The sequence below is a fragment of the Hirundo rustica genome, chromosome Z (genome assembly GCF_015227805.2).
Source record: "Hirundo rustica isolate bHirRus1 chromosome Z, bHirRus1.pri.v3, whole genome shotgun sequence".
In the NCBI taxonomy this organism is placed as follows: domain Eukaryota; kingdom Metazoa; phylum Chordata; class Aves; order Passeriformes; family Hirundinidae; genus Hirundo; species Hirundo rustica.
In genome coordinates this window covers 89,751,268-89,775,848 of record NC_053488.1, presented here as the reverse complement: position 1 = coordinate 89,775,848, position 24,581 = coordinate 89,751,268, and the positions used below count along the sequence as shown (strand labels likewise).

At 63.0% G+C, this 24,581-nt stretch overlaps 4 protein-coding genes across 8 annotated transcripts; 3 read left to right on the top strand and 1 right to left on the bottom strand.

Annotated features, from left to right (window-relative positions):
- The first annotated feature begins 1,089 nt into the window (after positions 1–1,089).
- Positions 1,090–5,705, top strand: NOX1 (NADPH oxidase 1). The gene is made up of 13 exons (XM_040091054.1): positions 1,090–1,138; positions 2,139–2,254; positions 2,598–2,708; positions 2,789–2,873; positions 2,950–3,092; positions 3,174–3,355; positions 3,587–3,725; positions 3,830–3,922; positions 4,088–4,314; positions 4,394–4,556; positions 4,643–4,789; positions 5,002–5,126; positions 5,306–5,705. The coding sequence occupies exons 1-13, from the start codon at positions 1,090–1,092 to the stop codon at positions 5,430–5,432; spliced, it is 1,707 nt and encodes a 568-aa protein (XP_039946988.1). The 3' UTR covers positions 5,433–5,705.
- A 634-nt stretch (positions 5,706–6,339) lies between these two features.
- CSTF2 (cleavage stimulation factor subunit 2) lies at positions 6,340–13,536 on the bottom strand. 3 transcript variants are annotated; one of them, XM_040090697.1, is made up of 15 exons: positions 13,444–13,536; positions 13,219–13,297; positions 12,122–12,291; positions 11,533–11,669; positions 11,315–11,434; positions 11,065–11,214; positions 10,818–10,941; positions 10,463–10,525; positions 9,303–9,362; positions 8,550–8,691; positions 8,033–8,184; positions 7,471–7,733; positions 6,956–7,081; positions 6,680–6,805; positions 6,340–6,554 (listed from the first exon to the last, which is right to left on the bottom strand). In XM_040090697.1, the coding sequence occupies exons 1-14, from the start codon at positions 13,499–13,501 to the stop codon at positions 6,683–6,685; spliced, it is 1,767 nt and encodes a 588-aa protein (XP_039946631.1). In that variant the 5' UTR covers positions 13,502–13,536; the 3' UTR covers positions 6,340–6,554; positions 6,680–6,682. The 3 variants fall into 3 exon arrangements, with proteins under 3 accessions (XP_039946631.1, XP_039946632.1, XP_039946634.1); XM_040090698.1 differs by lacking the exon at positions 9,303–9,362; XM_040090700.1 differs by lacking the exons at positions 8,033–8,184; positions 8,550–8,691; positions 9,303–9,362.
- A 145-nt stretch (positions 13,537–13,681) lies between these two features.
- TRMT12 (tRNA methyltransferase 12 homolog) lies at positions 13,682–16,693 on the top strand. 2 transcript variants are annotated; one of them, XM_040090323.2, is made up of 7 exons: positions 13,682–13,856; positions 13,988–14,135; positions 14,213–14,402; positions 14,491–14,641; positions 14,714–14,823; positions 15,442–15,599; positions 15,668–16,693. In XM_040090323.2, exons 1-7 carry the CDS (start codon positions 13,786–13,788, stop codon positions 16,103–16,105), a joined length of 1,266 nt encoding a protein of 421 aa, XP_039946257.1. In that variant the 5' UTR covers positions 13,682–13,785; the 3' UTR covers positions 16,106–16,693. The 2 variants fall into 2 exon arrangements, with proteins under 2 accessions (XP_039946257.1, XP_039946256.1); XM_040090322.2 differs by having other exon boundaries at positions 14,491–14,823.
- A 634-nt stretch (positions 16,694–17,327) lies between these two features.
- Positions 17,328–24,478, top strand: SYTL4 (synaptotagmin like 4). Of its 2 annotated transcripts, none has more exons than XM_040091142.1 (17): positions 17,328–17,426; positions 18,130–18,277; positions 18,417–18,632; positions 19,162–19,271; positions 19,425–19,539; positions 19,701–19,808; positions 20,049–20,163; positions 20,273–20,363; positions 20,544–20,647; positions 20,757–20,843; positions 21,172–21,350; positions 21,523–21,625; positions 22,465–22,626; positions 23,062–23,167; positions 23,557–23,656; positions 23,892–24,100; positions 24,214–24,478. In XM_040091142.1, the coding sequence occupies exons 2-17, from the start codon at positions 18,168–18,170 to the stop codon at positions 24,354–24,356; spliced, it is 2,058 nt and encodes a 685-aa protein (XP_039947076.1). In that variant the 5' UTR covers positions 17,328–17,426; positions 18,130–18,167; the 3' UTR covers positions 24,357–24,478. The 2 variants fall into 2 exon arrangements, with proteins under 2 accessions (XP_039947076.1, XP_039947077.1); XM_040091143.1 differs by having other exon boundaries at positions 17,399–17,470.
- The last annotated feature ends 103 nt before the right edge of the window (positions 24,479–24,581 follow it).

Sequence of the window (24,581 nt, the reverse complement as noted above, 5' to 3'; positions counted from 1 at the left end):
ACGTCTGGGTGCTGGCAGTGACTCACGCGGAGGGTGGGGACCGTCCCACCGGGGCTGGCACACACCTGCTGTGCACGTAACCCTCTCGTTTGCAGAGCGATGGGGCTGTGCCAGCGGGAAGTGGGGTGGGGGAGCCCCTCCGTGGAGCCCGTAAGATTCCGGAGCATGGCGGGATGGGGGCTGGCCTCGTCCTGTGCTTCCCTCAGCGAGGCCGTGGCCGCAGGCCAGGAGAGAGCAGCATGCCAGCAGGGAGCAAGCCTGTCCGACCTGTTCCTCCAGGCTCAGGGGCCCAGAACAGGCTGCTGTTCCCAGCTGGAGCGCTGGACACCCCAGAGCTCAGGGCCCTGCAGAGCAGGGCAGGCAGGAGGGGAAGGGTGGCTGGCACAGCAGTGGCAGTGGGTGCTGATGGGACCCAGGCATCCAGCAGTGTGACATGCCCCACCCCAGCACCCATTTTTGGGATCGGCTCTGTTTGGCTGCTGGATTGAGGATGCTAATCCGCCTGGGGTGGGGCCATGGAGGTACAGCACCAGTGGTGCTTGGTCTTAAATCACCTGCCCTGTAATGGATGCCCGGGCTGGATCGTGGCCCCGGTGCAGCGCCGTGACCCCGGCGTGCTTCTCTTCCTTTGGTGGTTTGCCCGCAAAACGGGCAGTGGAGGCTGCTGAGGGAGGTCAGGGAAAACAGAGCTGTTGAGCCAGGCACAGGACAGATCCTCCCCAGCTTCTTCCCAGGAAATTCCTACCTTACAAAAAAAGCCCGTTTTCGTCTTCAGAGGTTGCAAAACCCCAGGAGAGCAGCCAGCCACCCTGTGTCACCCAGCGGTGGGGCCACGGGGGATCTCTCAGCGGAGGGCTATCCCTGGCCAGCACAAGGGCCTCCTTTCGGTGCCGGCTGATTGGGTCAGCCCTGCCTTCCTGGAAGGTGGCCTTTGAAACCAGCAGCATTTCCTTAAAGTCTTCTCAGGGGAAAGTCCCCTCGGTGCTGTTCCCGCAGCCGGGACTGTCGCACCTCCTGCTGCCTCCATAAAACGTCGAGCAGACGCGGGCAGGCGCGGGCAGGCAGCGGCAGGCGCGGGGACATCGCACCATGGGCAACTGGCTGGTCAACCACTGGTTCTCAGCCGCCGTCCTCGTGAGTGTGTGGGGCTGGGGGCTCCCTGGGGTGGCGGGATGTGGGGGCACGCGGGGGGCTGCGGGCCCTGGGGGTCTCGTGGGGGAGATGGGGAGTGATGAGCTGCGCTGGGGCTGGGCTGTGGGGAGAGACAGCATCCCCTCTGCTCCGCCAAGCCGCGTCCGCCGGCAGCCAGGGGAGGGATGGGCTCTGGAAAACTGAACTCTTGGGGAAAACACAGCTCACGGGGAAGGGGGTCCTGGAAAATTTGGAAACGCTGCTGCTTTGCCCAGCCACTTTGGCTGGGAGCCTCCCACGTGCCTTTTCTCCCCCTGTGAGAGGAGGAGGAGGATCCTGTGAGAACTCGTGGTGGGGTGAGGAGCTGGCACCAAAGGGACCATCTGCCACTGCCGTGCTGCAGCATCCCTGGTGTAATAGAGCTTGCCTGGCCAGCACCCATCAGCTGCTCAGCACTGTGTGAGGAGCTGTGAATGCATGGGAACATGGGGGTTTACAGACAGTTGGGCTATTTTAATCTTTTAAGTTACCTAAAAAAGAAAAAGAAAACAGCCAAAAACCAAATACACGTCAGGGTGGGGTTTTTTGGGACCTCTGCAGGAATTCAGTGGCTGTGAGAGGCGGCAGTGTGGAGTTGCAGTGGGGTTAGGCAGGGGACAGCAGCACAGTGGGGCCAGCTCCCCATGAAACTTCCTTTTCCCAGAATCTTTCCCATGCAGTCCTGACCACCCTCCGGATCTGTTTTCCCTCCCGTTAACGGGCGTTTCCCGCTCCTGCCTTTCCTCCTTCCTCATGCATGGGTGATGCACGGGGCAGTGTGTGACAAGATAGCAATTCCGTGAGACTTCCACACCTCTCCCCACCTCTGGCCGTGTTCCAGCCCTGCGTGTGACAGGGCAGCTCATGAGGAAACAGGACCAGATACACTGTCCTGATGCTCTCTGGCTGCACCCAGCTGGCCTGAGTGCTGCAGGCTGAGAGGCTCCCAGCACAGGGTCCCTCATGAGGCTGTGACTTTCCCCCACAGGCAGCCTGGCTGGGCATCAACATCTTCCTCTTCACCTACTACTTTCTGTTCTTTGACCGGGACGAGCGGTATTTCTACACCAGGGCCATCCTCGGGGTAAGGTGCTCCTCCATGGCACCCTGCCTGCCCAGGGCGTGCCGAGGGGCCCTGCTGCAGTGGGGTGGGGGCTGCAACATCCCATGCCCCTTTCATGTTCTGTGCTCTTCCAGCCCACCATCATTCCGTCCCACTCCGTGGCCTGGCATTGCGCCATCCTAGTCCCTGTCTTGATCCCTGTCTGGTCTCAGCCCAGCTGCATCCCAGCCCAGCCTCTCATCTCCCCCATCCCAGTTCCCAGCCGAGCATCACTCAGTCCCAGCTCGGCACTGATTGGCCCATCCTGGCCCAGTCCTGGCACAGCACGACAGGACAGTGGTGCTCACCCCTCTCTTCTCGCCAGTCTGCCTTGGCGTGGGCTCGAGCATCGGCCAAGTGCCTCAACTTCAACAGCATGCTGATCCTGCTGCCCGTCTGCCGCAACCTGCTCTCCTTCCTCCGTGGGACCTGCTCGGTGAGTGTCCCGTGGTGGCGCAGCCGGGGTGGCCGTCCCCATCCCTGTCCCCATCCTGACACCGCTGCCTCTCCCTGCAGTGCTGCAGGCGGACGTTGCGGAAGCAGCTGGACCACAACCTCACCTTCCACAAGCTGGTGGCCTATGCAATGGCCCTGCTCACAGGTACGCCCTGGAGGGGGACGGGGCAGCAGTGGGGACTGGGATCTGCCCGGTGGGTGACTCTCTGTCCCCTGTCCAGCTGTGCATACCATCGCCCACCTCTTCAACCTGGAGCGCTACAACCAGAGCCAACAAGCCACCGACGGCAGCCTCCCTGCTGTCCTCTCCAAGATGCACCTGCAGGATAGCAAGTGGCTGAACCCCATCCACTCCAACCAGACTGTGAGTGTGGCCTTGTCATCCAGCAACCCACCTCGGGCTGCCCCCTGCTCCCCTAACCCACCCCTCACGCTGCCCCTGCAGACCGTCGAGTACGTGGCTTTCACGACCATCCCGGGGCTGACGGGGGTGATCATCACGCTGGCGCTCATCCTCATGGTCACGTCCTCCACTGAGTTCATCCGCAGGAACTACTTTGAGCTCTTCTGGTACACACACCACCTCTTCCTCGTCTACTTCGCCGGCCTCGTCATCCACGGCATCGCGTAAGGCTCCTCCCCGCGCCCCAGGGCAGCACAGCAGTGCCCGCGGTGCAGCGCAGCAGTGCCCGCGGTGCAGCGCACACAGAGCTCTGCCGGGGCGGCCGCGTGGGAGCCCGGTGGGGCTGTGAACTGCCCTTCCCAGGGCGGGCTAGCCCAGATGGCCTCACGCCGGGCGGCTCAGCCCTGGCCGGGGGCAGAAGCCGGCCCGTGGGCTCATCCCTCAACTCCCTGCAGTGGGCTGGTGCGCGGGCAGACGGAGCAGAGCATGGCAGAGGTGCACCCCTATCACTGCGCCGAGTACCTCACACAGCGCGAACAGAACTGCACCCACTCCTGCTGCAAAGACCCCGAGTTTGGGAGCATCCCTGCCGAGGTAGGGCACTGGTGGGATGGCTGTGGGGGAGCAGCTCTTCCCTTGTCCATGGGATGCTCCGGCCCTAGCCCTTCCCAAACCTTTGCTCTCCTCTGTCTTCGCAGTCCTGGAAGTGGGTTCTTGCCCCCATCATCCTCTATGTCTTTGAGCGGATCCTGCGGGTCTGGCGTGCGCAGCAGAAGGTGGTTGTCACCAAGGTGGGTGCTGCGGGAGCCTGTTCCTCTGCCAGCTCCTACCCTTGGTGCCGCAGCTCCTGGCCGTGGTGGCCATGGGGAGGTGGGGAGGCGGGCAGGGGCCACAGCCACAGCCCCTCCCTGGGGACAGGGGCCGGGCTGGGCGCTGAGCGCTGCCCGTGCCCCCAGGTGGTCATGCACCCTGCCCGCGTGCTGGAGCTGCAGATGCAGAAGAAGGGCTTCTGCATGGAGGTGGGGCAGTACATCTTTGTCAACTGCCCCACCATCTCCCCGCTGGAGTGGCACCCCTTCACCCTCACCTCGGCACCAGAGGAGGACTTCTTCTCCATCCACGTCCGGGCGGCTGGCGACTGGACAGAGCGTCTCATCGACACCTTCCAAGTGGAGACACCCAGGTAGGCTGGGGAGGACCCCACAGGTGATGCCCGGGATTTGGGGAGGCCGTACCTCTCACCCAGGCCCCGCTTTGGCCAGGATTGAGGTGGATGGTCCCTTTGGCACGGCCAGCGAAGACGTGTTCCAGTACGAGGTGGCCATGCTGGTCGGAGCGGGAATCGGCGTCACCCCCTTCGCCTCCATCCTCAAGTCCATCTGGTACAAGTTCCAGCAGGCTGACCAGACCCTCAAGACCAAGAAGGTAGGGAGCATCCCATGGGACCAGCTCTGGGTTTCTCCCTCCGGCTCTGCTCCACCTTGAGCAATCCCTCTCCCCCCGCATCCCAGATCTACTTCTACTGGCTCTGCCGGGACACAGGAGCCTTTGCCTGGTTTAATGACCTGCTTGCCTCACTGGAGCAGAAGATGGCCGAGTCGGGCAAGGCAGACTTCCTCACCTACCGTCTCTTCCTCACTGGCTGGGACACCAGCATCGTGAGTCAACCACAGGCTGGCACGGCTGCAGGAAGGGGACACGGGGTGGCCAAGCCGGGCAGAAAGGGCAGAGCAAGCATGACGATGGCTTTTAGGCACCAAGTCCAGGCACAGCGTTTGGTGGGATCAACAGTGGATGCTGCTCGGTGGTGAGGGACTGCAGGGGGGCTCATGGGTGGTGCCTGGGGTTCTCACCATCCCTGCCTGCCCAGGCCAACAACGTGGCGCTCCACTTCGACACCGCTACGGACACAGTGACGGGCCTCAGGCACAAAACCATCTTCGGGCGGCCCATGTGGAACACAGAGTTTGCAGCGGTGGCTGCAGCCCACCCCAGGTGAGAGCTGAGCAGGGAATTCGGGATGTTGGAGTTGGAGGCATGCCCTCTACCCTGGCACTCAGCCCTGGGCTGGCTTTGGGAGAGGTGTGCTACCCCCTGCAGGGAGCACAAAAAGCTTTTCAGTCTCTTTTCCCTGAGTTGCCCGCCTGGCGTTGACCTCCCCGTGCTGTTTGCAGGTCGGTGGTCGGTGTGTTCCTCTGTGGGCCGCAGGCCCTGGCAAAGAGCCTGCAGAAGTCTTGTCACCAGCACTCCAGCCTGGACCCCAGGAAGGTCAAATTCTACTTCAACAAGGAAAATTTTTAAGCGGCAGCGAGGCTGGCGCCCCAGCAGGCAGGGACCTCGAGTGTATTGCCTCAAGCCTTTTCTGTGAGGGGATAAGCATCTGTGCATGCACTGAAGGCAGGCAAGACACAGCAAGGTGCTCCGTCTCCATGAGAAATTCCAGGTTCAAAGACCGCTGCCTGCCTTTCCTGGCGTACAACGGGTCCTCATGGAGCAAGTGGCCCCGTAGCTCCACCCAGTCCCCTTACTGGGAAACCAAAGGCTCCCTCTGTGATGCTGCTGGAGCAGCAGGAAGCAGCGGGAGCCCTGTAGGTCGGGCGGAACCACGGGGTGGGGATGGGACAAGGGCTCCCACGTGGGCCAAACGTGCCCCTCAGGGTCTAAACAGTCTTTTGTACAAGAATAAATTAAACTTCCTTTTCTTTGTAATGAAAGCCTCCGTGGTGACTCGGCTGTGCAGGTACAAAGGAGCCCACGCTCTGCCCCCCTGTAGGGCCGCAGTAGAAGAGCAAACCCTCTGGGGTGCAGGATCAGACACCCCTCTGCAGCGGCTCGCTGCCACCCTGGCACCCCCAGCGCCGGCCTGCACCCGGCACACAGCTCAGCTCCCACTGCAGCTCGCACCAGGTTCTGCTCCTGTGTATGCAAAGAGGGGAACCCTGAGCAGGCTGGCTCCGTAAGTGATACTGCAATCGGATCCAGAGCCCTTCCTGCCCCGCCAGCGGGATAGAAAGCCAAGCTCTCCGTCCTGCCCTTCCCCTACACCCCTGTAAACAGCACGGCACAAGAAATTCCGTGACTTGTTCTTACCCTGGTGTGGGGAGGAGGGAGAACGGACAAGGTTGGAGCCAGGCCATACTGCTCCCAAAACCCAACAATCCCATCCTGGCCTCCATGAGAGACCAAACAAGGCAGCCAGGGACATGGATTTACGCAAATCCTCCTCCCATTTTATTTCAAACATCATAAAATATACACAGAAAAAAGAAAGAAAGAAAGGAAAAAAAAAAAGAGGAGCTGGAGGGAAAAACCTCTTGAGGGTGACATAACCTCCCAAAATGCACCATCATTTCAGGCAGCAATGGGAAGCAGCTGCCAGGGAGCATCACCTCTATCCAGGCACATGGCATCTTCATCCTGTGCCTGCCAGAAAGAAGGGGAGGAGGGTGAGCCCAGCACAGAGGGAAGCAGTGCACAGTCCCATCCTAGGCAGCTCTGTTTTACTGGAGGGGAACAGGCACAGCGTGAGACCAGGTTAAGAACATCACCTGTCAGGGTGCCCCCGTGGATTTCTGGATTTGCTCCTTCAGAATGAGGATGCTCTGCCGCTGCTCTGGGGGCAGCAGGGCAATCTGGTCTGCTGTCAGCTGCAGGACCTGCATGATCAGTGCTGCCTGTGGGGAAAGAGGGGTCAGAGACCAGGCTGCTCTCCCTGCCAGAGCAGCCACAGCATACCAGAGCCCGGGAGGGGCTGACCCCGCCACAGAAAGGCACACAGGAAGTGCTGCAACTACTGCCTCACCCTGTCCCGCTTGTTCTCTCACCTTCTCGTGATCCTGGGGGGTGACCTGGCTCTGTCCAGGGCTAAAACCTCCAGGCTGACCAGCTCCTTGGACTCCTGTCCCAGGAATGCCTCCTCCCTGCATGCCTGCTCCAGCCATGTTAGGAACCTGGGGGAGCAGAAGAGGAGTGAAGGACTGAGGGCTCTCTGGACTCAGCCATACAAATCCAGGAAGGTAAAACAGATGATCGGATGGATGCCCTCACAGACTGCTTGAAGATGCCCGAGCATGAAGAGAGAGTGTATTTTACGTGCTCTCCTCTCCCAACTCCGGCGCTCCTTCCTGCGTCTCAGGAAGAGGTGGAGAGAGGCCTGAACCTTGTCCTGTCCCCAGCTGATGGGCAGAGCCTGAGGAAACGGGACAGATGCCCTGACCCCTCACAGCCAGTGACAAAGCCTGGTGCTTCCCAGAGCTGCTGCTCTGTGGGACTCCCCCCACCCAGCCCCAGCCTAGAGGATGCTGTCGGTGCCCGACCAGCTGAGCAGAGACGTGTGTACCTGGCGGGGCCCCTGCGGGCCACTGGCTCCCATGTTAAGTGGCCCAGGACCCTGTATCCCACCAGGCATTGGGCCACGTGGGTTGGGACCAGGCCCTCGAGGCTCCAGGCCCCGGGGCTCCAGGACCCTGGCCTCCATGGCCCTGGCTTCCAGCACTCGCGGCTCCAGGACCCGCGGCTCCAGCCCTCGTGCCTCCAGTGCTCGCGCCTCCAGCACCCGGGGCTCCAGCCCGCGCGGCTCCAGCCCTCGGGGATCTCTTCCGACTGCGGAGGAAACACAAGGTAAGCTCCTGAAGGAAGCAGCGCTGCAGGGAGTGTGGGAGCGAGCCTGCCGCCTCCTTTGTCTGGGGGCCAGCAAGCACCCGAGAGGTGCAGGGCTCGGGGCAGAGGGGACATGCCTGGAGAAGAGTCCCCTGCACCCTGGGACTGTCCCTCCTTGCCTGGAGTCAGTCATTTCGAGGCCCAAACCCCCTTCCTACGCCTTGGGTCGGGGCAGCCGGCTCTGCTCTGGCTTCCTGCCTGCACAATCCAAGCCACCCAGTATTTCATGCCCCCTCTCTCACCTCGAGCATCCATCAAGGGCCCCCGCGGCTCTCCCATCAGTGGTCGGGGCTCTCCTATGGGTCCCCCCCTCATCTCATGGGGGGGGCCACGGCTGTCATGACCAGGCATATGGTGCATAGGGGCTCCCTGGTGGGGCGGCCCAAGGTAACCTCTGACGCAGAGAGACGAGGAGAGCAAAGCAGGAGGAGGAGAAAAAGCGAGAGAGTGTGAATCAGACACTGGCTTGGCACGGTCTGGGCAGAGCGCTGGGATCGCCCCCGAAGCCGGCCGCAGGGGAGGAGGGCGAGGCTGGCACAGGGATGGGTGCTGTTGGCCCCATGCCACAGGGCAGCTGCCATCGCCCCGGGGATGTCCCTTCCCCGGGGGAACGGGCCGGCCCCCACGGTTGGCAGCACACAGGCCTCCGACCAGGCAGCGGTGACTCCCGGAAGGCTGGTGCCATCCCTGTCCTCAGCGAGAGGCTACCCTTGGGCAGGGGACAGTGCCAAGGGCTCCTCTCCTTCCCTCTCCCCTCACCTGGGCTCCACTTCTCCAGTGACTGAGAGCAGGGTCCCTCCGCGAGGGTCATTCGGGGCATCTCCCAAAAGGCCTCGGGGCGGCGGGCCACTAGCAGGTAGAGGTCCACGCTGCATAGGGGCCCTCGGGTCTGGCATGGGCACTGCCAGGGAGACACACAAGAACTCGTGAGGATCTGCATGACCAGTGCCGAGCCAAGACTGTGCCCGGCGCTCTCAGGCCGGGTGTGGGGCAGCCACGCTGCTCCCCTGACCTGTGCTGTCTGCTGAGGGCACAGCCCCACACACAAGGCTGGAGCACACCAAAGCCCTTTCCCTGGCTGCCAGTTTTACTCCTCTTTCCTCTCTGGTTTTATCTTAGGCTCCTTATGGCACCAGGGGCCAAACCAAGCACGGGTGCCCCCATGGTGGAAACCCCTACAAGCGTGGGCATCAACACCCTGCTGACGTGGGGCCAGGAGCAAAGCAAGACCTGGAAGGCTCCTGGGAGCAGAGTGTCAAAGGGGACTGGATCTCAGGCAAAAGCCCTTCCTAAACAGGCTCTCCTTTCCCACTGGAGGCTCTGCACATGGTTCTAGCCTCTCTCTCCTGTAGCCCTAGGGGGAATCCTGCCTCCTTCATCTCTTCTTACTGCTGTCAGGCTACAAGGAGTGACATGCCAGTCCCTGCCCTGAGAACAGCGGGGTGAGAGCCGCTCTCTGCACACTCCACATCGAGCTCCACGGGAAGAGGGAGCTGGCAGGTGCCGGGATACCTTGAACGCGTTCGATAGACGCAGGCCTGGCAGGTCCCACGGGCGAGAGCTGCAGGTTCCCTGGGCAAGCAGCAGGAAAAGAGGGAAAGAGCAGACACGTAAAATAGTGTATGCACACATGCACCGACCAGCTTTGGGGACAGTGCTGCCTGCAGGATCGCGCTCCTTGAAGTCCCCAGGAAAACCTAACAGAGAAAACGCTGCAAGTCTGACTTTATCAACCACTCCTGTTAACACCACCTTTGTCATCACAGGCGGGACAGCCAGCGTGGCACAGTCCTTCCCTCACTCAGGGAGAGAGGCAGGGAGAGAAGACATCCTGCCGAGAGACGCACAATTCCGTGGGGCCACGCCGGCCCCATAACGCACACCCAGCTTCTGCTCTCCAAAACCTTTTGGGTGCCAAGAACTATCAGGCAGCTTTCAGGAAGACAGTGCCCACCCCAAAGAAAATGAGAGTCAGCTGCCCCTAAGGCCAAAGGATCTCAGACTAGGTTTGCCAGGTCGCTGAAACAAGGCCTAGGATAGAAGTCAACAGAGGCGACAGGTGTCTGCGTGTGTTGTTCCCGGGAGAACAGGAACACCTGGGTCGTACTAACCTACGTATGGCAACATGTGAACCATAAGGAATCGGGCCCCAGGGCTGGGCCGTACAGACCGTGCCTGCGGAGGGAAAGCCCAGCCGTCACTCTCCGGAAAGGCCCAGCCAAGCCTCAAGCCAAGACGGAGACCCGGCTCCCTCTGCTGGGCGCGGCGCGGGAGGACGCGGCGGCCGCGCCAGCTGCTCCCCAGCACCCAGGCAGCAAAGGAACAGCACGAGCACCAGAGAAGAGCAAGCTCTGCCTGCCCGCACAAGCACAGGGACAGACACGACCGGCAGAGATGGAAAGCACAGGCACGTCCCGCTCGGAGGAGAAAGGCAGCTCCTCTGGCTTCCAAGGCACGACCGCGCAACATGGCGGAGAACGAGCCGGGGGCCAATGGGGGCATGGGCTGAGCCCTGGGAGCCAGGGAGCTGCTGCCACAGCCTTGTGCCTCAGTGAAGAAACCTCGGTACAGCCCCGGGGCTGGGCACTGCCAGGCTGCAGACAGCTGGGGCACAGCACCACTCGCTGGAGCGAGGCTCACACCACACACTATGCTACACACGTCTGCCTTACCTTGTCCACGCTCCAAGGGGACTGGCCCTGCACCTGGCATCCCAACCTGTGGCTGCATCCCACCTGGGAGGGGACAGGCAGAGATCAGAGCCCTCCTCAGCCATCCCTGACAACTAACCCGTTCCTTTGGCCCCAGATACCTTCTCGCTCCCAGCTCCTGCGGGAGCAGCTGAGGTTTATCCCCTTGGTGTTGGTTCCCCCCAGGGATAATGCAACCTTACAGCCACCTCTGGCAGCAGCACAGCCACAATGCCCAGTACAGGATTACGTGTGCTCTCGCAGGGCTGAGCCCTCTGCTTAGGGAGAGGGCAGAGGGGGGTGTGCTCACAGGTGGGGCAGCTCGGCCCAAACTCACCTCCTGGCGCCATGGGGCCGGGGCCTGGGCCCTGCACAGGGGCTGCCATCTGTCCTGGGGCTGGCACTCCTCCTTGCATGGGAGGCTGCATCAGAGGAGGCGCGCCGTTGACATGCATCCCGCCCTGCCCGGGAGAGACACTGCATCTCAGGGACACCGCGACACACGAGCAAGGGCCCAGCAGGGAGAGCTGGGGCTGGCACCACCCATTTCTCCTGCACAGCTCATGCCTTGTGCAGGCTCTTACTATGGCCTGTGGCTGGGACGACGGGGTGCTCTGCGGGTTCAGCTGCGCGTTGGGCCCTGGCCCAGGTCCTGGCCCGGGCCCCGGCCCTGCCACTGGCTGCTGGTTGCCTGGGATCAGAGGAGGAACACTGGTCTGGCGATGCAGGATTTTCTGAGGGAGGAAGAAGGAGAAAGGAGTTCTTTTCCGCTGCCACCCCACAAAGACTACCACCGATATCCTCCCAACCCCGGGCGAGCAGCAAGGGACGAACCAGCGCGATCTCAGGGTCGACGATCCTCATCACCACCTGGGCCTGCAGCAGCGCATAGGCCAGCTGTGGGTTCTGGAGCAGCATGTTCCTGGCTTCCTGGGGGCTGTTCTGGACACACAGCTGGGGAGACAGGCACCGATCAGAGCTCTGGCAAGGTGCAGCAGGGGCTGGGAGGAGGAACTGCACTCACACAGGGAGCACGGCCCTCCCACACTCACCTTCATCTGCTTCATCAGCTCAAACATCTGCTCGGGTGGCAGGCTGGCCACTGCCCGGCTGATGGACTCGGGGGCATCCTCTGGGTTGACAGGGTCCCCATAGGGTGACTCTATGATGGGGGCACCTGTGCCCAAGCCTGCAATACAGTTGGTCACTTTATACTGCAACACCAAAAGCGTGTGCAATGGGCTCATCAGCAGGGGAGCACCAGCCCATCGGGGGAAAAGGAGGCAGCGAAAACAGGGAGACGTTAGGGGGAATTTCTTCATAGAAGGGGTGATTAGGCATCGGAGTCACTGCTCCTGGAAGTGTTTAAGTAAAGACTGGATGCGGCATTTAATGCTCCAGTCTAGTTGACGCAGTGGTGTTTGGTCAAAGGTCGGACTGTGACCTTTAGAAACCTTTTCCAACCCAAACAATTCCACAATTCTGTGATCACCTGGGAGCAAAACCACAGAGCTGAGCCCAGGCATCCCTTTGGGGAACTATCCCAACACCCCTCGGAGCGGGCCAGCTCTGCCAGCCCGGCAGGAGGGGCACGCCCCACCCATGCCAGGCTCAGCACGGCACCCCCAAAGCCCGACTCACTCTTGAGCTCCTCCTTGTTCTTCTCGCTGGCGGCGTTGTCGACGCGCAGGGCCCTGCCGCTGAACTCGCGCCCGTTGAGGTTGCGCATGGCGCTGAGTGCCGTCTCCTGGTCCTGGTACTCGCAGAAGCCATAGCCCTTGGGCTTCCCCGTCTCCCTGTCGTACACCAGCCTGCGCGGTGAGCAGAGCGAGGCCGCTGCTGAGGGCGGCGCGGGCATCCCGCCGTGCCCGGGGCTCCCGAGGGGAGATGGGGCTGCAGCCCCCAGCAGTGCTGGGAGCAGAGCAAAGGCCCCCAAGCCAGCCCAAGGCACGCAGCTGCTGGGCCTATGCCAAAGCCGAAGGGCCTGCTGGCTCCTGGCACAGGTGATCCCAAAGCTGTGGTGTGCAGGAAGGCCACCAGTGCCAGCTCTGTGCCTGCCATGACCCCATGAGGCACACTGGCTGCTCCAGGAACTCCCAAAACCTTAACTGAGAGCTCCCCAGGGCCCAGTGCCAAGCCCAGAAAACTCCTCTGAGAGGCCACCGGGATGGATGGGAGTGAGGACCACAGAGCCTACCCAGGGCCTGAGCATGTATCAGCCACAGCAGGGCGGCTCCTCCAGCCCAGACCTGCGTGCCCACATCCATACGCTGTGTCGGGGACACTGTGCTCCATCTCCAGGTGATCCTGGCACAGACACTCGGTCCCTGTGCCCCGAGCACAGCTGGCCCAGCCTCACAACACCCTCAGCAGGTGCTGGGGTTGTGTTTCCTCATGCTCTGCAGGAGGAAATAACTTCGAGGGGGGCCTAGGGAGATGTAGATGGGATATTAGACAAAGTTTCTCCTCCAAAGGGGCTGTCAAGCACTAGAACAGGGACCCCAAGACTGCGACAGGGTCACCATCCCTGGAAGTGGTCAAAAGGCATGCGCATGTGGCACTTGGAGACATGGTGGGCTTGGTGGTGCTGAGGGAACGGTTGGGCTGGATGGTTTTAGAGGCCTTTCCCAGCGCTAATGATTCACGATTAAACGGTTCCAAGGCCGGCTCCGCGGAGCCCGCGGCGCTCGGCCTGCGCCAAACAGGGGTACCCGGGGGAGGCCTGCGGCCGCTCTCACCTAAAGCTGACCACGGGCCCAACCTCCGAGAAAATGTCCTTCAGCTGTTCCTCCGTGGCCTCATACGGGATGTTTCCCACTGCGGAGACAGACGGTGCTGCCAGTCAGCGCGGCGGGTACCGGCCCCGACGGCGAAGGGGGAGAGACCCACCGGCCCCCCGCCTGCCCCTGCCCCTCCCTGCCCCTTTCCCTTTGCAGGTCGCGGTTCCGCCCCCGCGGCCTCACCGAACACGGAGCGCAGGGACCGATCCACGGCGGGATCCCGCACCGACAGCCCCGCCATCGCGCCGCCCGCACCGCTTCCGGTCCGTGCGCCAACCGTCCCCCTCGCTTCCGCTTCCGCCCGCAACAGGCACGGCAGCGGCGCTCTTAGAAAGCGCTCCGGCGGGAAACGCGGCAGCGCCGCGATTCCCCGGGACCCCCGAAGGGGCGTGCTGCGGCCCCGGGCCTTCCCCCGGTACCGAGAGCCGGCCTCCGAGCAGCCCCGCCGCCTCGGGGATGCCGTTTAGGGCAGCGGCCCCGAGGCACGGCCCCTGGCGAGCCTGACACTGCCTGGGGCCGGGCAGGATGGAGGCCGCGGAGGTCCCCATCCGTGTTCCTGCGCTGGCCACAGAGCAGAGGTTCGCCCAGCGCCTCAGGTGAGGGGCGGTGGAACGAGGGGGAGTGGGAGCCCTGTGCTGCTCCGGCGGGGCGGTCAGAGGGCCGGCCCCGCGGCGGGAAGCTCTGCGAGGGGTGCTGTGAGGGGCCCGGCCGCGGCTTTGCCTCGCAGGCGATGTCTGCAAGAGGAGCGGCTCTGGGACCGGCGTTACCAGCTGCAGCGGCTGCCCGCGGGCCGCGTGGCCCTGCCCGTGCTGGAGGAGAAGCTTTCACAGCTCTGCCTGCCCCCGGAGGTGCCCTGTGAGCTGGTGCGGATCCAGGTGGGCCGAGCTGCCTTGCCCCGAGCCCTGCCCGGGGGCGGCGGGCCCTGAGCCCCGCTGCCACGTCCCTGCCGCAGGACCCTGTCCCCTCCAGGGCCGCCCGCCGGCGCTCGCCTGCCCAGCGGCTGCGGGACGAGCTGCGGGAGCTGCTGGCTGCCGGCTGGTCGGAGGAGCTGGAACGGGATGTGCCGCACGCCTGGCAGAGGCACGGCGACCTGGTGCTGCTGAGCGAGGACAGCTTCAAGGCTGCGCCCTGGCAGAAGCTGGGTAAGGGCGAGCAGCAGGGCACAGCCGCCCCGCTCCTCCCCGCCGAGCTGTCCGCGTCGCCCAAAGCTCCCGGCTTGGCGTGTTGCAGGCCCGGCGCTCTGGGAGACGGTCGCCTCGGCTTTGGGGGCCCGGCGGGTGGCCAAGCGAGGACGGGTGATGCCGGATGGGATGCGGAGCCCCAGCGTCACCCTGCTGCTGGGCCAGCACGGCTGGGTGGAGCACGTGGACAACGGGATCAGGTGGGCAGAAGGGGCAGGATGTGGAAGGTGTGCGGAAGGGACTGCCCTCACTATTTGCGCGGGGTCTTCCAGGTACACTTTCGATGTGACCAAGTGCATGTTCTCCCCGGGCAACATCACGGAGAAGCTGCGTGTGGCCTCACTGCCCTGCTCTGGGGAGGTCCTGGTGGATCTCTACGCAGGTAACAGGGATGGAGGAGGTGGGGGGCAGGTGAGGAGGAGGTGCTGATGGCCTCCAGGTAGACATGAAATGTCATTTCCATCTTGGAATGAAACAATACTCAGGTTTAGAGCTTCTGTCTTGTCTGCGAGCCCTTCAGCTATCCTGGCACTGCTATCCTGCCTGTGTCCCTTCAGCCTTTGGACACTTAGGATGTCCTGTATTCAGGCTGTGTACCTAGTGCTGGTTTGGGGAATCATTCGGATCCAGGGGAAAGATTTGCCGCTGTTTGTGCTTGAGGAAGTTAGTGCTTACAGTTTGTGCCATACTGAAAGGGCATGGCACCCACAGAACCGCTCTGGATTAATCAAACTAAATGGTAATCTGCAGAACTGGGCAGGCCTCAACCTGATGGTCAAAGACTGAAGGCAAAATAAGCACCTCTAAACATTATTCAAGGCAGACTTTGCTCTTGCAGAAGAGGAAGGGATAAATTTCCATTTTCCCAGTGCTTGGGATTTTTCCAGCCCAGAGCAAAGCAGACTTGGAGAGCCAGGGTGGCAGTGTGCATCCTGCTTTGCCCTCAGGGAGGAGTGTGGGTCTCTGGAGGTCCCTGCCCTCAGCCACCTCCTGCCTGCAGGCATCGGCTATTTCACGCTGCCGTTCCTGGTGCACGCGGGGGCTGCCTTCGTCCACGCCTGCGAGTGGAACGGCCACGCCGTGGAGGCCCTGCACAGGAGCCTGGTGCTGAACGGGGTGCGGGATCGCTGCCACATCCACAGCGGGGACAGCCGGCAGGTGAGCGCTCCCGCCTGGCCGCGGGCCCTCTCCCCGCTGCCATCCCCTCACCTGCTCTCTCCTCCCAGCTGCAGCTGCGGGATGTGGCAGACAGGGTGAACCTGGGGCTGATCCCCAGCTCGGAGGAAGGCTGGCCGGTGGCCTGCCGCGTCCTGAAGAAGCACACGGGCGGGGTTCTCCACATCCACCACAACGTGGAGACTCCCCCGGCGCGGACCGCGGCGCTGCCGGCCGAGCGGGGCCCTCCGGAGGCGGCCAGCTCTGCGGGAGAGGCACGGCACCCAGCAGAGGACGGTGGGGAGGGGGCGCTGCGCACCAGGCTCCGGCCCGAGTGGCAGAGGTGGGCTGAAGCCACGGCCACGCGGATCCAGGGGCTGCTGGCGGAGCTGCACGGGCGGCCGTGGCGCACCAGCGTCCTGCACGTCGAGGCGGTGAAGTCCTACGCGCCACACGTGCATCACCTCGTGCTGGACCTCGAGTGCCGGCCGGTGCCGCCCGTTCAGTAGGGCATGGGCACCCGTGGAAGGGTGCTGTCAGGCACCAGGGGCAGGAAGATGCTACCAGAAGTATCCTGCTGCCAGCCTGGGTGTGCCTTATGTCCCCCGGTTCCCGGGTGGCAGCACTGCCCAGCAGTGCCTCCCGTGCCCAGGGCACACAGTGTTGTGCTCCCATGGCAGATCCTTCAGGATCCAGACAAGGATGGAGCAAACTGGGGCTCAGATTGCCAGTGGATTCTGCCCTGGCTCTGCCAGTAGCTTCCCAGGTCTTGCACACGTGCAGCTGGAGCTCCATTTTCACACAGGAGAGAGCCACAGTGCTGAGAAGCCTTAGCTTCCTGCTGGGTTCATGTCAGCAGGTTGGGGACAAGTTTTGTGCCTGTATTTACCAGCACGCTTTTTTAATGTACTGGAAACAAGCCTGTTCATCTCGTTTGCTTCCTGTCTTTTTTTCAGAAATAAAGATGTTGCTCACTGCCTCTTGCTGGTGAACACTGGTGCAAGCGTGGGGGGTGTGGCCTGGGAAATTTTGGTCCTAGGGTAGCGCGTGGAGGGGCTCAGGGAGCAAAGCCTCTGTGGCATTGTCTGCCTGCAAGCCCAAAGCTCTCAACATCTTTATTGTGCGCTGCCGATAGAGCGAACCCCTGACCCGTGTGGAAGCTCCCGCTGGCCCTTTGATGTCTCCGCGGTTTTTTCCACTGTGTCGGTGTCCCATCGCTTCCCACAGGGCTGGGAGCCTCTGGCTCTCCCGTCCCTGGGGTGCGGCCGAAAGTGTGGGCAGAGCCGCGTCCTCTCGTTTGCCTTGGGGCTGCACCCAGGTGTCCTCCCCCGCTGTCCTGCCTGGAGAGAAACCACCTCCCCACGGGTGGAGCCCCACGCCTGGTCCGGCCGCGTGTGCTCGGGCTTCCCCTGGTGCCTGTGCTGCGGGGACAGGGACGAGGCGCCCTGCGGGGGCCGTATCTCTGCCACGAAGGACAAGGGCAGCGGCTGGAGCCTTGCGGGAGGACACCACGGCCGCGCCCCTGGGGCTCCTCCTCGGGATCGGGGGCGTCCCCCGCAGTTCGGGTGCGGGTGCGCTCTGTGCCCTTCGGGAGAAGCTGCCCACCCACGTCAGGGCCGTGGGGTTTGGCCCGCGGGGCTGGAGCCGGAGCTCTCCCGCGGGGGATCGGGCGGGGAAAGGGGCTGGAGGGAGCGGGCACCGCCTACCGCACGAGCCGCCCCGTCGGTACGGCAGGTGCGGCCGGCGCGGCTCCTTTAAGGCACCGGCACCGCCCTCCCCTCCCGGCTCCCCCCTCCCGCTGCCGGGAGGCGCCGGCCGGAGCCGCTGCAGGTACCGGCAGGATCGTGGGGTCGGGCGGCGCTCCGCTGGCCGGGGTACCGAAGCTTCCTGGGCGGACGGGGATCCCTCGGCTGGTGGGGTGTCGCGGGGAGCCGGGGGTCCCTCTGTGGTGCGGGGGTCGAGCGGCGGTGTCGCGGGCCGGTGGCAGTTCCCAGCCCCGGTGGCCGCGCTGAGAGCGCGGTGCCACCGGCCCGGGCCCTCCTTTCCCCGACAGAGAGGAGCCTGGGGTCCGGAGCGCGGCTGCGGGGACGGGAAGGTCCCTCCCGCCGGTTCCGCCGGCCCGGGCGGGGAGCGGGGAGCGGCTGCAGCCCCCGAGAAAGCGCTCCGGCTCCCTCGGGGCTGGAGCGGCCGCGGCCGCCCGGGTCCCGGTGCCGCCGCCTGCGAACCGGATCCTGTCCCTGCCGCGGGTCCTGGTGCGCGTCCGCTGCCGGCGGGGCAGCTCCGAGCCCCGGTGCTTTCGCCGGAGGAGCGGCCCGGGGCGGCTCCTTCCTGCGGGGCTGCCCGCGGGTGCTGGGCGTCAGCGCGGTCCCACGGAGCCGGCTGAGGTCACCGGGGCTGGCAGGCGGCCCGAGCCCAGCCCGGGGCAGGGCGGTGCAGACGGCGGGCGGGCCGGTGTCGTGCGTGCCGCGGTCCCAGGCACGGGCACGGGGCACCTCGGGGGCCGGACCGGGCTCAGCAGCTGGCATGTCCCCAGCCGGCATCCGGTGAGAGCCAGCCGTCCCGGGTGGAGCGATGTCGGAGGCTGTGGATCTGTCCTTCCTGTCGGACGTGGAGAGAGATTTGATCCTGCAGGTCCTGCAGCGCGACGAGGAGCTGCGCAAAGCCGAGGAGAGGAGGATCAGGTGCGAACGCGGCTGGAGCTGGCCAGGAGCTGGTGCCCCGCTTTGCTCTGGAAGCGGGTGGATGAGTGAGAGTGTGGAGGACGGGTGTCCCCCGGGTCCCTGGGCGCCTCTGACAGCTCCCGCTGTCGGGTCTGAGCAGGCGCCTGAAGAATGAGCTGCTGGAGATCCGGCGCAAGGGAGCCAAGCGGGGCAGCCAGCGCTACAGCGAGCGGACCTGCGCCCGCTGCCAGCAGAGCCTGGGCCGCGTCAGCCCCAAGGCCAACACTTGCCGGGGCTGCAACCACTTGGTGTGTCGGGACTGCCGTTCCTACAGCCCCAGCGGCTCCTGGCGCTGCAAAGTCTGCACCAAGGAGGCGTGAGTAGCCAGGGTGGGAGGCAGGCACATTCTGTACGTGCCTCCTGTCCCCTTCATTTTCTCAGTTGCCTCAGCTTGATGCCCCATGGCCAGCCTTTCCTAGCCTGGCTGGTCCTCTCCGGTGCAGGGCAGCTTGCTCTGCTGCCACTCCTGGAGGATGTTCCCATGTTTGGGTGATGGAGAAATAGGTCATGCCCCACTCTTGTGTCTCCTTCACGTTCACCCTGCTCCTTCACCCCCCTCACTTGACTGCAGCATGCCCCTGTGCCTCTTGCACAGCCTGTGTTTCAAGCATCCCAGGTTTCCTTCCTTCCGGCCTCCCCTGTCCTACAAAACTTGTCTTGCTCCTGTGTTTGCTGAGGATGTAGCTGAGCCTGTCAACTCCCTGGGGAATTGTCTCTGCCCAGGCACCTGCTGATTTTGCCCATCGTGCCTGTGTTCCTGGGTTGTGGCAGCACTGGGGGTGGGTTGGGGCACAGCAGACAGCCCCTGCTGCCCCTGACTGCCCCCACCACCCCCTGCCCTGCAGCGAGCTGAAGAAGACAACGGGGGACTGGTTCTATGACCAGAGGGTGAACCGCTTCGCCAACCACCTGGGCAGCGACATGGTGCGGCTGTCCCTGCGGCACAGGCCCACAGGTAGGGGAGCCACAGCGATGCCTCCTCCCGCAGCCCGGCCATCTGGGGTGCTCCAGCTTTCCCCAGTGCACCTCTGCCCGGTGTGGAGCTGGATGGGAGCAACTCCTGCCCCAGCCATGAGCAGTGTTCCTCCTAATGCCTCTCTTCTTCCAGCCAACAAAAGGGAGACTGTGGGACAAACCCTCCTCCAGAAAGCCCAGCTCAGTGAGCCTAAAAGCTCCTCTGCAGTCCAGCAGCCGAGCCCTCCTGCGCCCCGGGAGGACTCCAGGTAGGAATCCCTGCTGTCCCCCATGCTCCAGGCAGCGGCTCTCATCTGCTGCGGCTTTGAGAGGAATCTGCTGCCCCACGTGGATCATCGGCGGCACAGAGGCTCGCTCAGACCGGCCTCCTCGCCAGACAGGACATACCTGTGGTTTTGCTTGTCTGCAGTTCTTTTCCAGATGCCTCAGACCCTCGGGATGGCAAAAGTGACACGGAGTCCATGGAAAACATGAGCTTGGACAGCTACAGACCTAGTCCTGCTGATGTGGGGGGCAGGTGAGAGGGTCCCAGGGTGGGTTGCCCTTGGAAAGGCTGGCTGGTGGAGGATGGACCTTCATCTGAAGTGTGTTTTTCTCAGTCTAGTGAGGGGAAGCTGGCTCCTCTGGCTGGGCTGAAGCCTGGGCAGGAAGGTCCTTGGCTCCCCGGCCAAGGCAGCCCAGGTGGCACTTCCTGGCTAGCACTTGTTCTGCCAGCTGTGCCTGTGGCCTGGGACAGAGCTTTCTGTGTCTGCCACAGGAGGGACTCCCTGGAGAGAGCCATCCCTGGAAAACAGGTTGTTGCGCCAGCAGGACCAGCTTCCTCCAGCCTGACCCTCCCTCTCCGCTCCAAAAACGCATTCTCTGATGGACGGGTGCGTGATGCTGCTCCAGCAGGCTCAGCCCTGTCCTGGGGCGTGGGGCTGGGCACCCCACAGGGCTCCCAGCCCTGCCCTGCTCTGGAGGGACTCTTTTCTTCCCCAGGATGCCACCGTGGGGACCCGCAGCAGCACCTTGGTGGACGAGCACGAGACGATATTCAAGAAGAACCCCCGGCGGGTGGTGAGGCCTGCGGGTGAGAGATGTGCGGGTGCTGTGGGTTCGGGTGCCGACGCGGCCGGGGCTGGGCAGCTCCTCCTCCCTGGGCTGTGAAGGGCTTTCAGTGCAGATGGGAGAGGCTGGGGGAGCCCCTTGAGGAAGCTCTGCTAGTCCTGCTCTGTGCGGCCGCCTCCCGCTCACCACCTCTCTCGTGCAGAGTACACCAAATCCGTGATCGACCTGCGCCCCGAGGACCTCGTGGGGGAAGGTGGCTCCTTGGGGGACAGGAGCAAGTCAGTCCCTGGCCTCAACACGGAGCTGGTGAGAGCCTCAGGGTGCCCCGGAGATGGCTGCCAGCTGGAGGAGCCGGGTGTCTGGCCGGCTGTGCCTGACGGCTCCCCACACGGGCGGCTTGTCTCCCTCCTTGCAGGAGGAGGAGGAGGAGGACATCGACAACCTGGTGGAGATCCACCGGCAGCGGGTGGCCCGGGGCAGCATGCGCAGTGGCACCTCCTCGGTGAGCTCCCGTGGCGTGGCGTGCTCTGCTCCACTGCGGGGAGGAGTGATGGAGAAAGGCAGTGCCAGCCTTCCCAGGGAGGCAGCCAGGGCAGGCAGCTCCTGGAGGGGAGGGGTAGGAGCCTTGTGTGCGGGGGCTTCTTCCCCTAGAAGGGAAGCAAAATGCAGGCTCGGGTCTCCCACAGGGAGCTGGGAGGCACTTGTGGCCATCCCCAGCCACCGGGAGGTGAGTGGGGCTGTGCGGAAAAGGCACAGGGAGTAACTTTGCTGAGGGTGAAGAGGGACTCCCGGGTGTTCCTGTGCCAGCTCAGCCCTGCCGTGTCTTCCAGAGCACGCTGGGGAGCATGGTCAGCATTTACAGCGAGGCCGGCGACTTTGGCAGCGTGGCTGTCACCGGGGGCATCTCCTTCTCCCTGAGCTACGAGCAGAAGACACAGACCCTGTTCATTCACGTGAAGGAGTGTCGCCAGCTGGCCTATGGGGACGAGGGCAGGAAGCGCTCCAACCCGTGAGAGCCAGGGGGGAGGTGGTGGTGCCCAGCTGGGTTCTGGGGTGCCCACCAGACATGGGAGCTGTAAGTGGGAGGGTCCTGGTGAGGCAGAGGGTCTGGGGTTGCCCTGAGGAGCTTGCAGGATTAATCGTGGGGGGACCTTGTTAAGTGCTGCCTGTTCTCCCTTCAGGTACGTGAAGACCTACCTCCTGCCCGACAAATCCCGGCAAGGGAAGCGCAAGACGACCATCAAACGCAACACCATCAATCCCCTGTACAACGAGCTGCTGAAGGTGAGTGCGGATGGGCTGGGGTGCAGGTGCTCAGGGCACGCAGCTGGAACAAGCAAGCGGAGGGCTGAGCTCCTAACCCTGCAGTGGGGTCTCCGCAGAGGACCCGTGTCCAGACCACACCCTGAAAACGGCAAAATCCCTGCACGCCCAGCTGTGCTCTCGCTGAGCTGCCCAGCCCCAGTGCCATGGTGGGGTGGAGGCACAGCTGCAGATGTGACCGTGTCACAGGACATGTCCCTGGTTCCTGTGACATTCCCCAGAGCAGAGGCATCCTGCATACACTGGCTATTTTCTTCCAAGGTGGAGGCTTCCTGGCCCCTGGAGGCAGATTACAGTGGTGGGAGGGAGGGGAGCGCACCACAGGAGCAGAGACAACCCTGGGGCAGAACAACTTGGCACTGTTCTTCACCGTCCCTGCTGGTTGACTATGTCCCTGAGTCTGGCAGCGCACTTTGGAGGCCAGGCACTCTTGCACAGGAGGAAGTGAGAGCTGAGGTTTGGTTTTTAGGCTCCCACAGCCAGGTTTGCTGGGGTCTTGTGCTCTTACCATCTGATGGGCTGGCACAGCTCCTCTTGTGGTGAGATTGGCCAGATGCCATGAGTCCTGCTCCAAGGACCATCTGCTGGGAGAGCACAGGCTCCTGCAGCACTGCCCTGGGACTCTGAGGTTCCAGCAGGCGTGGAAGGAAAGAGGAACAGGAAAAGAGGAGTTCCTATGTCCATCCTTTGCTTCTCATACCTGTCTCCTCCTGTGCTCCTGAGCTGCAGCTGATGGAATTTGCCAAGCCCATTCCCATGCTCTCTGCTTGCTCACCAGTGGTTTTCCTCTCTCTCCCCAGTATGAGATTAACAAGTCCCTCCTGCTGGCGAGGACGCTGCAGTTCTCGGTGTGGCACCACGATCGCTTTGGCCGCAACACGTTCCTGGGGGAGGTGGAGGTCCCACTGGATGCCTGGAACTTCGAGAGCCACCTGGAGGAGTTCCTGCCCCTGCACGGCAAGGTGTGGCCCTGCCACCACAGCCCTGCTGCCCACAGCCTCCCTTGCCTGGTCCTCTTGGGGGTATGGCCCTCCACGGGCAGAGGGCTGTGGAGACCTCAGCTGAGCATTGCCAAAAGCCTTGAGCCAAATCAAATATTTGGAGATGTAAAAACCCCAGATGCAGACAGCAGTGCTGTTGTAGGAAAAAAAGGCAGGTCTTCTGCCTGGAGCCGGGCTTCCCTCCTCCTTGTCATGTCATTGGGCCAAAATAAGATGCCAAAGGAGCTGGGCTACGCTGGTCGTGCTGGGGAGAGTTTGCAGGCACTTGTGCCAGCTCAGCCACATCTAGGAGGAGCCAAGTCCCTTGTCCCAGCCTGAGGAGGTGCTGCACACCAGGCTGTCACTGTGTGTGCCGTGGTTTTTCTGCAGTCGTTGGTAATTCTCACCTCTTCACAGATTGGGGCGGATGCTGCTGGTCTCCACCAGTACAAGGGGGAGCTGGTTGTCTCCATGAAGTACATCCCATCTGCCAAGCACCCCGGGGCTGGGAATGGCAGGAAAGGCAAGTGCTGAGGCTCCAGGATCAGTGTGTATCCCTGCAGGGCCTGCTCATGGCCATGCAGGCTGGCTCCGGATGGGGTTCTTGGGTGGGGTCACTGCCGCCTTCTCTGCAACGCCTGCAAAGCTGCTCTGGGTCAGGGCAGACCTGGCTGTCCTCAGGCTGCCTGAACCAGCTCAGTACTGCCCTGGGGCTGCACCAGGCTTCACCATTGGGCCCTGCATGAAGCACTTTCCCTCAGCAGGCAAGGCCAGTACAGAAGGCGAGAGGAGATGCCAGTCCAGGCTCTGCACCCACCTCTGGGATGAAGGGTGTTCAGCAGGAACTTTCCAGAAGTTTGCAGTGGTAGAAATTAAATTTGGTTAATTTCTGCTGTGTTGGGTTTTTCCTAGGCAAAACAGGGGAAGGGGGTGAGCTCCAGGTCTGGATCAAAGAAGCCAAGAACCTCACAGCAGCCAAGTCTGGGGGGACCTCAGACAGCTTTGTTAAGGGGTGAGTGAGGGTCCTGGGGGCCATGAAGGCACTGTCCTCCCTGGCTGTATTCCCAAAGCTGCTGGGACCTGGGGGAGGGCCCCTTGCAGGGTGTCATGGTCCTTCTTCCTGAGCCGTGCCAGGAAAGGCAGAAAGGGGGGCTCCAGCCCAGGCCCTGGGGTGCTGGGGCACCCCAGCCCCCAGAGCAGGAGGCGGTTGCCCTTGTGCTGCTAACTCAGGGGGCTGCTTCCCCCAGCTACCTCCTGCCACACAAAAACAAGGCCTCCAAGAGGAAGACGCCTGTGGTGAAGAAGACCCTGAACCCTCATTACAACCACACCTTTGTCTACAACGGCGTCAACCCCGAGGACCTGCAGCACATCTGCCTGGAGCTGACGGTCTGGGACCGGGAGCCGCTGTCCAGCAACGACTTCCTCGGGGGTGTCCGTCTGGGCGTGGGCAATGGTGAGGAGCCTGCGGGACGTCGAACCCCGGGCAGCAGCAGCAGCCTCTCTGGGGCTGCTGTGCTGAGGGCAGCAGCCTGCTCCAGCTGTGACCTTTTCCATCCTTTTCCCCAGGAATGAGCAACGGGCAGGCTGTGGACTGGATGGACTCCACGGGCGAGGAGCTGAACCTGTGGCAGAAGATGTGCCAGTACCCGGGCTCCTGGGCAGAAGGGACGCTGCAGCTCCGCCCCACCATGGCCAAGCTGAGGCCGTAGGCTGCGGCACCAGGACTGGCACCGCTGTTGGGAGCCACACTTGCTGCACAGCCCGGCGAGGCTGCCAAATATGCATTGTTATTTTTTTTTCTTATAGTTTAATAAACATTACCTTCTCTTAACTGGCTTGGGCAGAAAGTCTTCTTTTAAAGGCTTCGTTTAAAGGGTTTTTCTCTTGTCATAAGCTTTGTACCAGATTTCAGGCTGAGCTAGAGTCCTTGTGGA

Bases quoted from the DNA above. Each gene is read 5' to 3' on its own strand.
- CSTF2 (XM_040090697.1), bottom strand. From the start codon at position 13,501: ATGGCGGGGCTGTCGGTGCGGGATCCCGCCGTGGATCGGTCCCTGCGC. The intron at 12,292-13,218 runs GTGAGAGCGGCC...CTCACCGCGCAG, and splicing joins GGGCCCGTGGTCAGCTTTAG to GCTGGTGTACGACAGGGAGA. The intron at 8,692-9,302 runs GTATCCCGGCAC...TCTCCCTGGCAG, and splicing joins GTCTATCGAACGCGTTCAAG to TGCCCATGCCAGACCCGAGG.
- TRMT12 (XM_040090322.2), top strand. From the start codon at position 13,786: ATGGAGGCCGCGGAGGTCCCCATCCGTGTTCCTGCGCTGGCCACAGAG. The intron at 14,824-15,441 runs GTAACAGGGATG...TCCTGCCTGCAG, and splicing joins CCTGGTGGATCTCTACGCAG to GCATCGGCTATTTCACGCTG. The intron at 15,600-15,667 runs GTGAGCGCTCCC...CTCTCCTCCCAG, and splicing joins ACAGCGGGGACAGCCGGCAG to CTGCAGCTGCGGGATGTGGC.
- NOX1 (XM_040091054.1), top strand. From the start codon at position 1,090: ATGGGCAACTGGCTGGTCAACCACTGGTTCTCAGCCGCCGTCCTCGTG. The intron at 2,255-2,597 runs GTAAGGTGCTCC...TCTTCTCGCCAG, and splicing joins ACACCAGGGCCATCCTCGGG to TCTGCCTTGGCGTGGGCTCG. The intron at 5,127-5,305 runs GTGAGAGCTGAG...TGCTGTTTGCAG, and splicing joins GTGGCTGCAGCCCACCCCAG to GTCGGTGGTCGGTGTGTTCC.
- SYTL4 (XM_040091142.1), top strand. From the start codon at position 18,168: ATGTCGGAGGCTGTGGATCTGTCCTTCCTGTCGGACGTGGAGAGAGAT. The intron at 19,809-20,048 runs GTGAGAGGGTCC...TGTCTGCCACAG, and splicing joins CCTGCTGATGTGGGGGGCAG to GAGGGACTCCCTGGAGAGAG. The intron at 20,844-21,171 runs GTGAGCTCCCGT...CGTGTCTTCCAG, and splicing joins TGCGCAGTGGCACCTCCTCG to AGCACGCTGGGGAGCATGGT.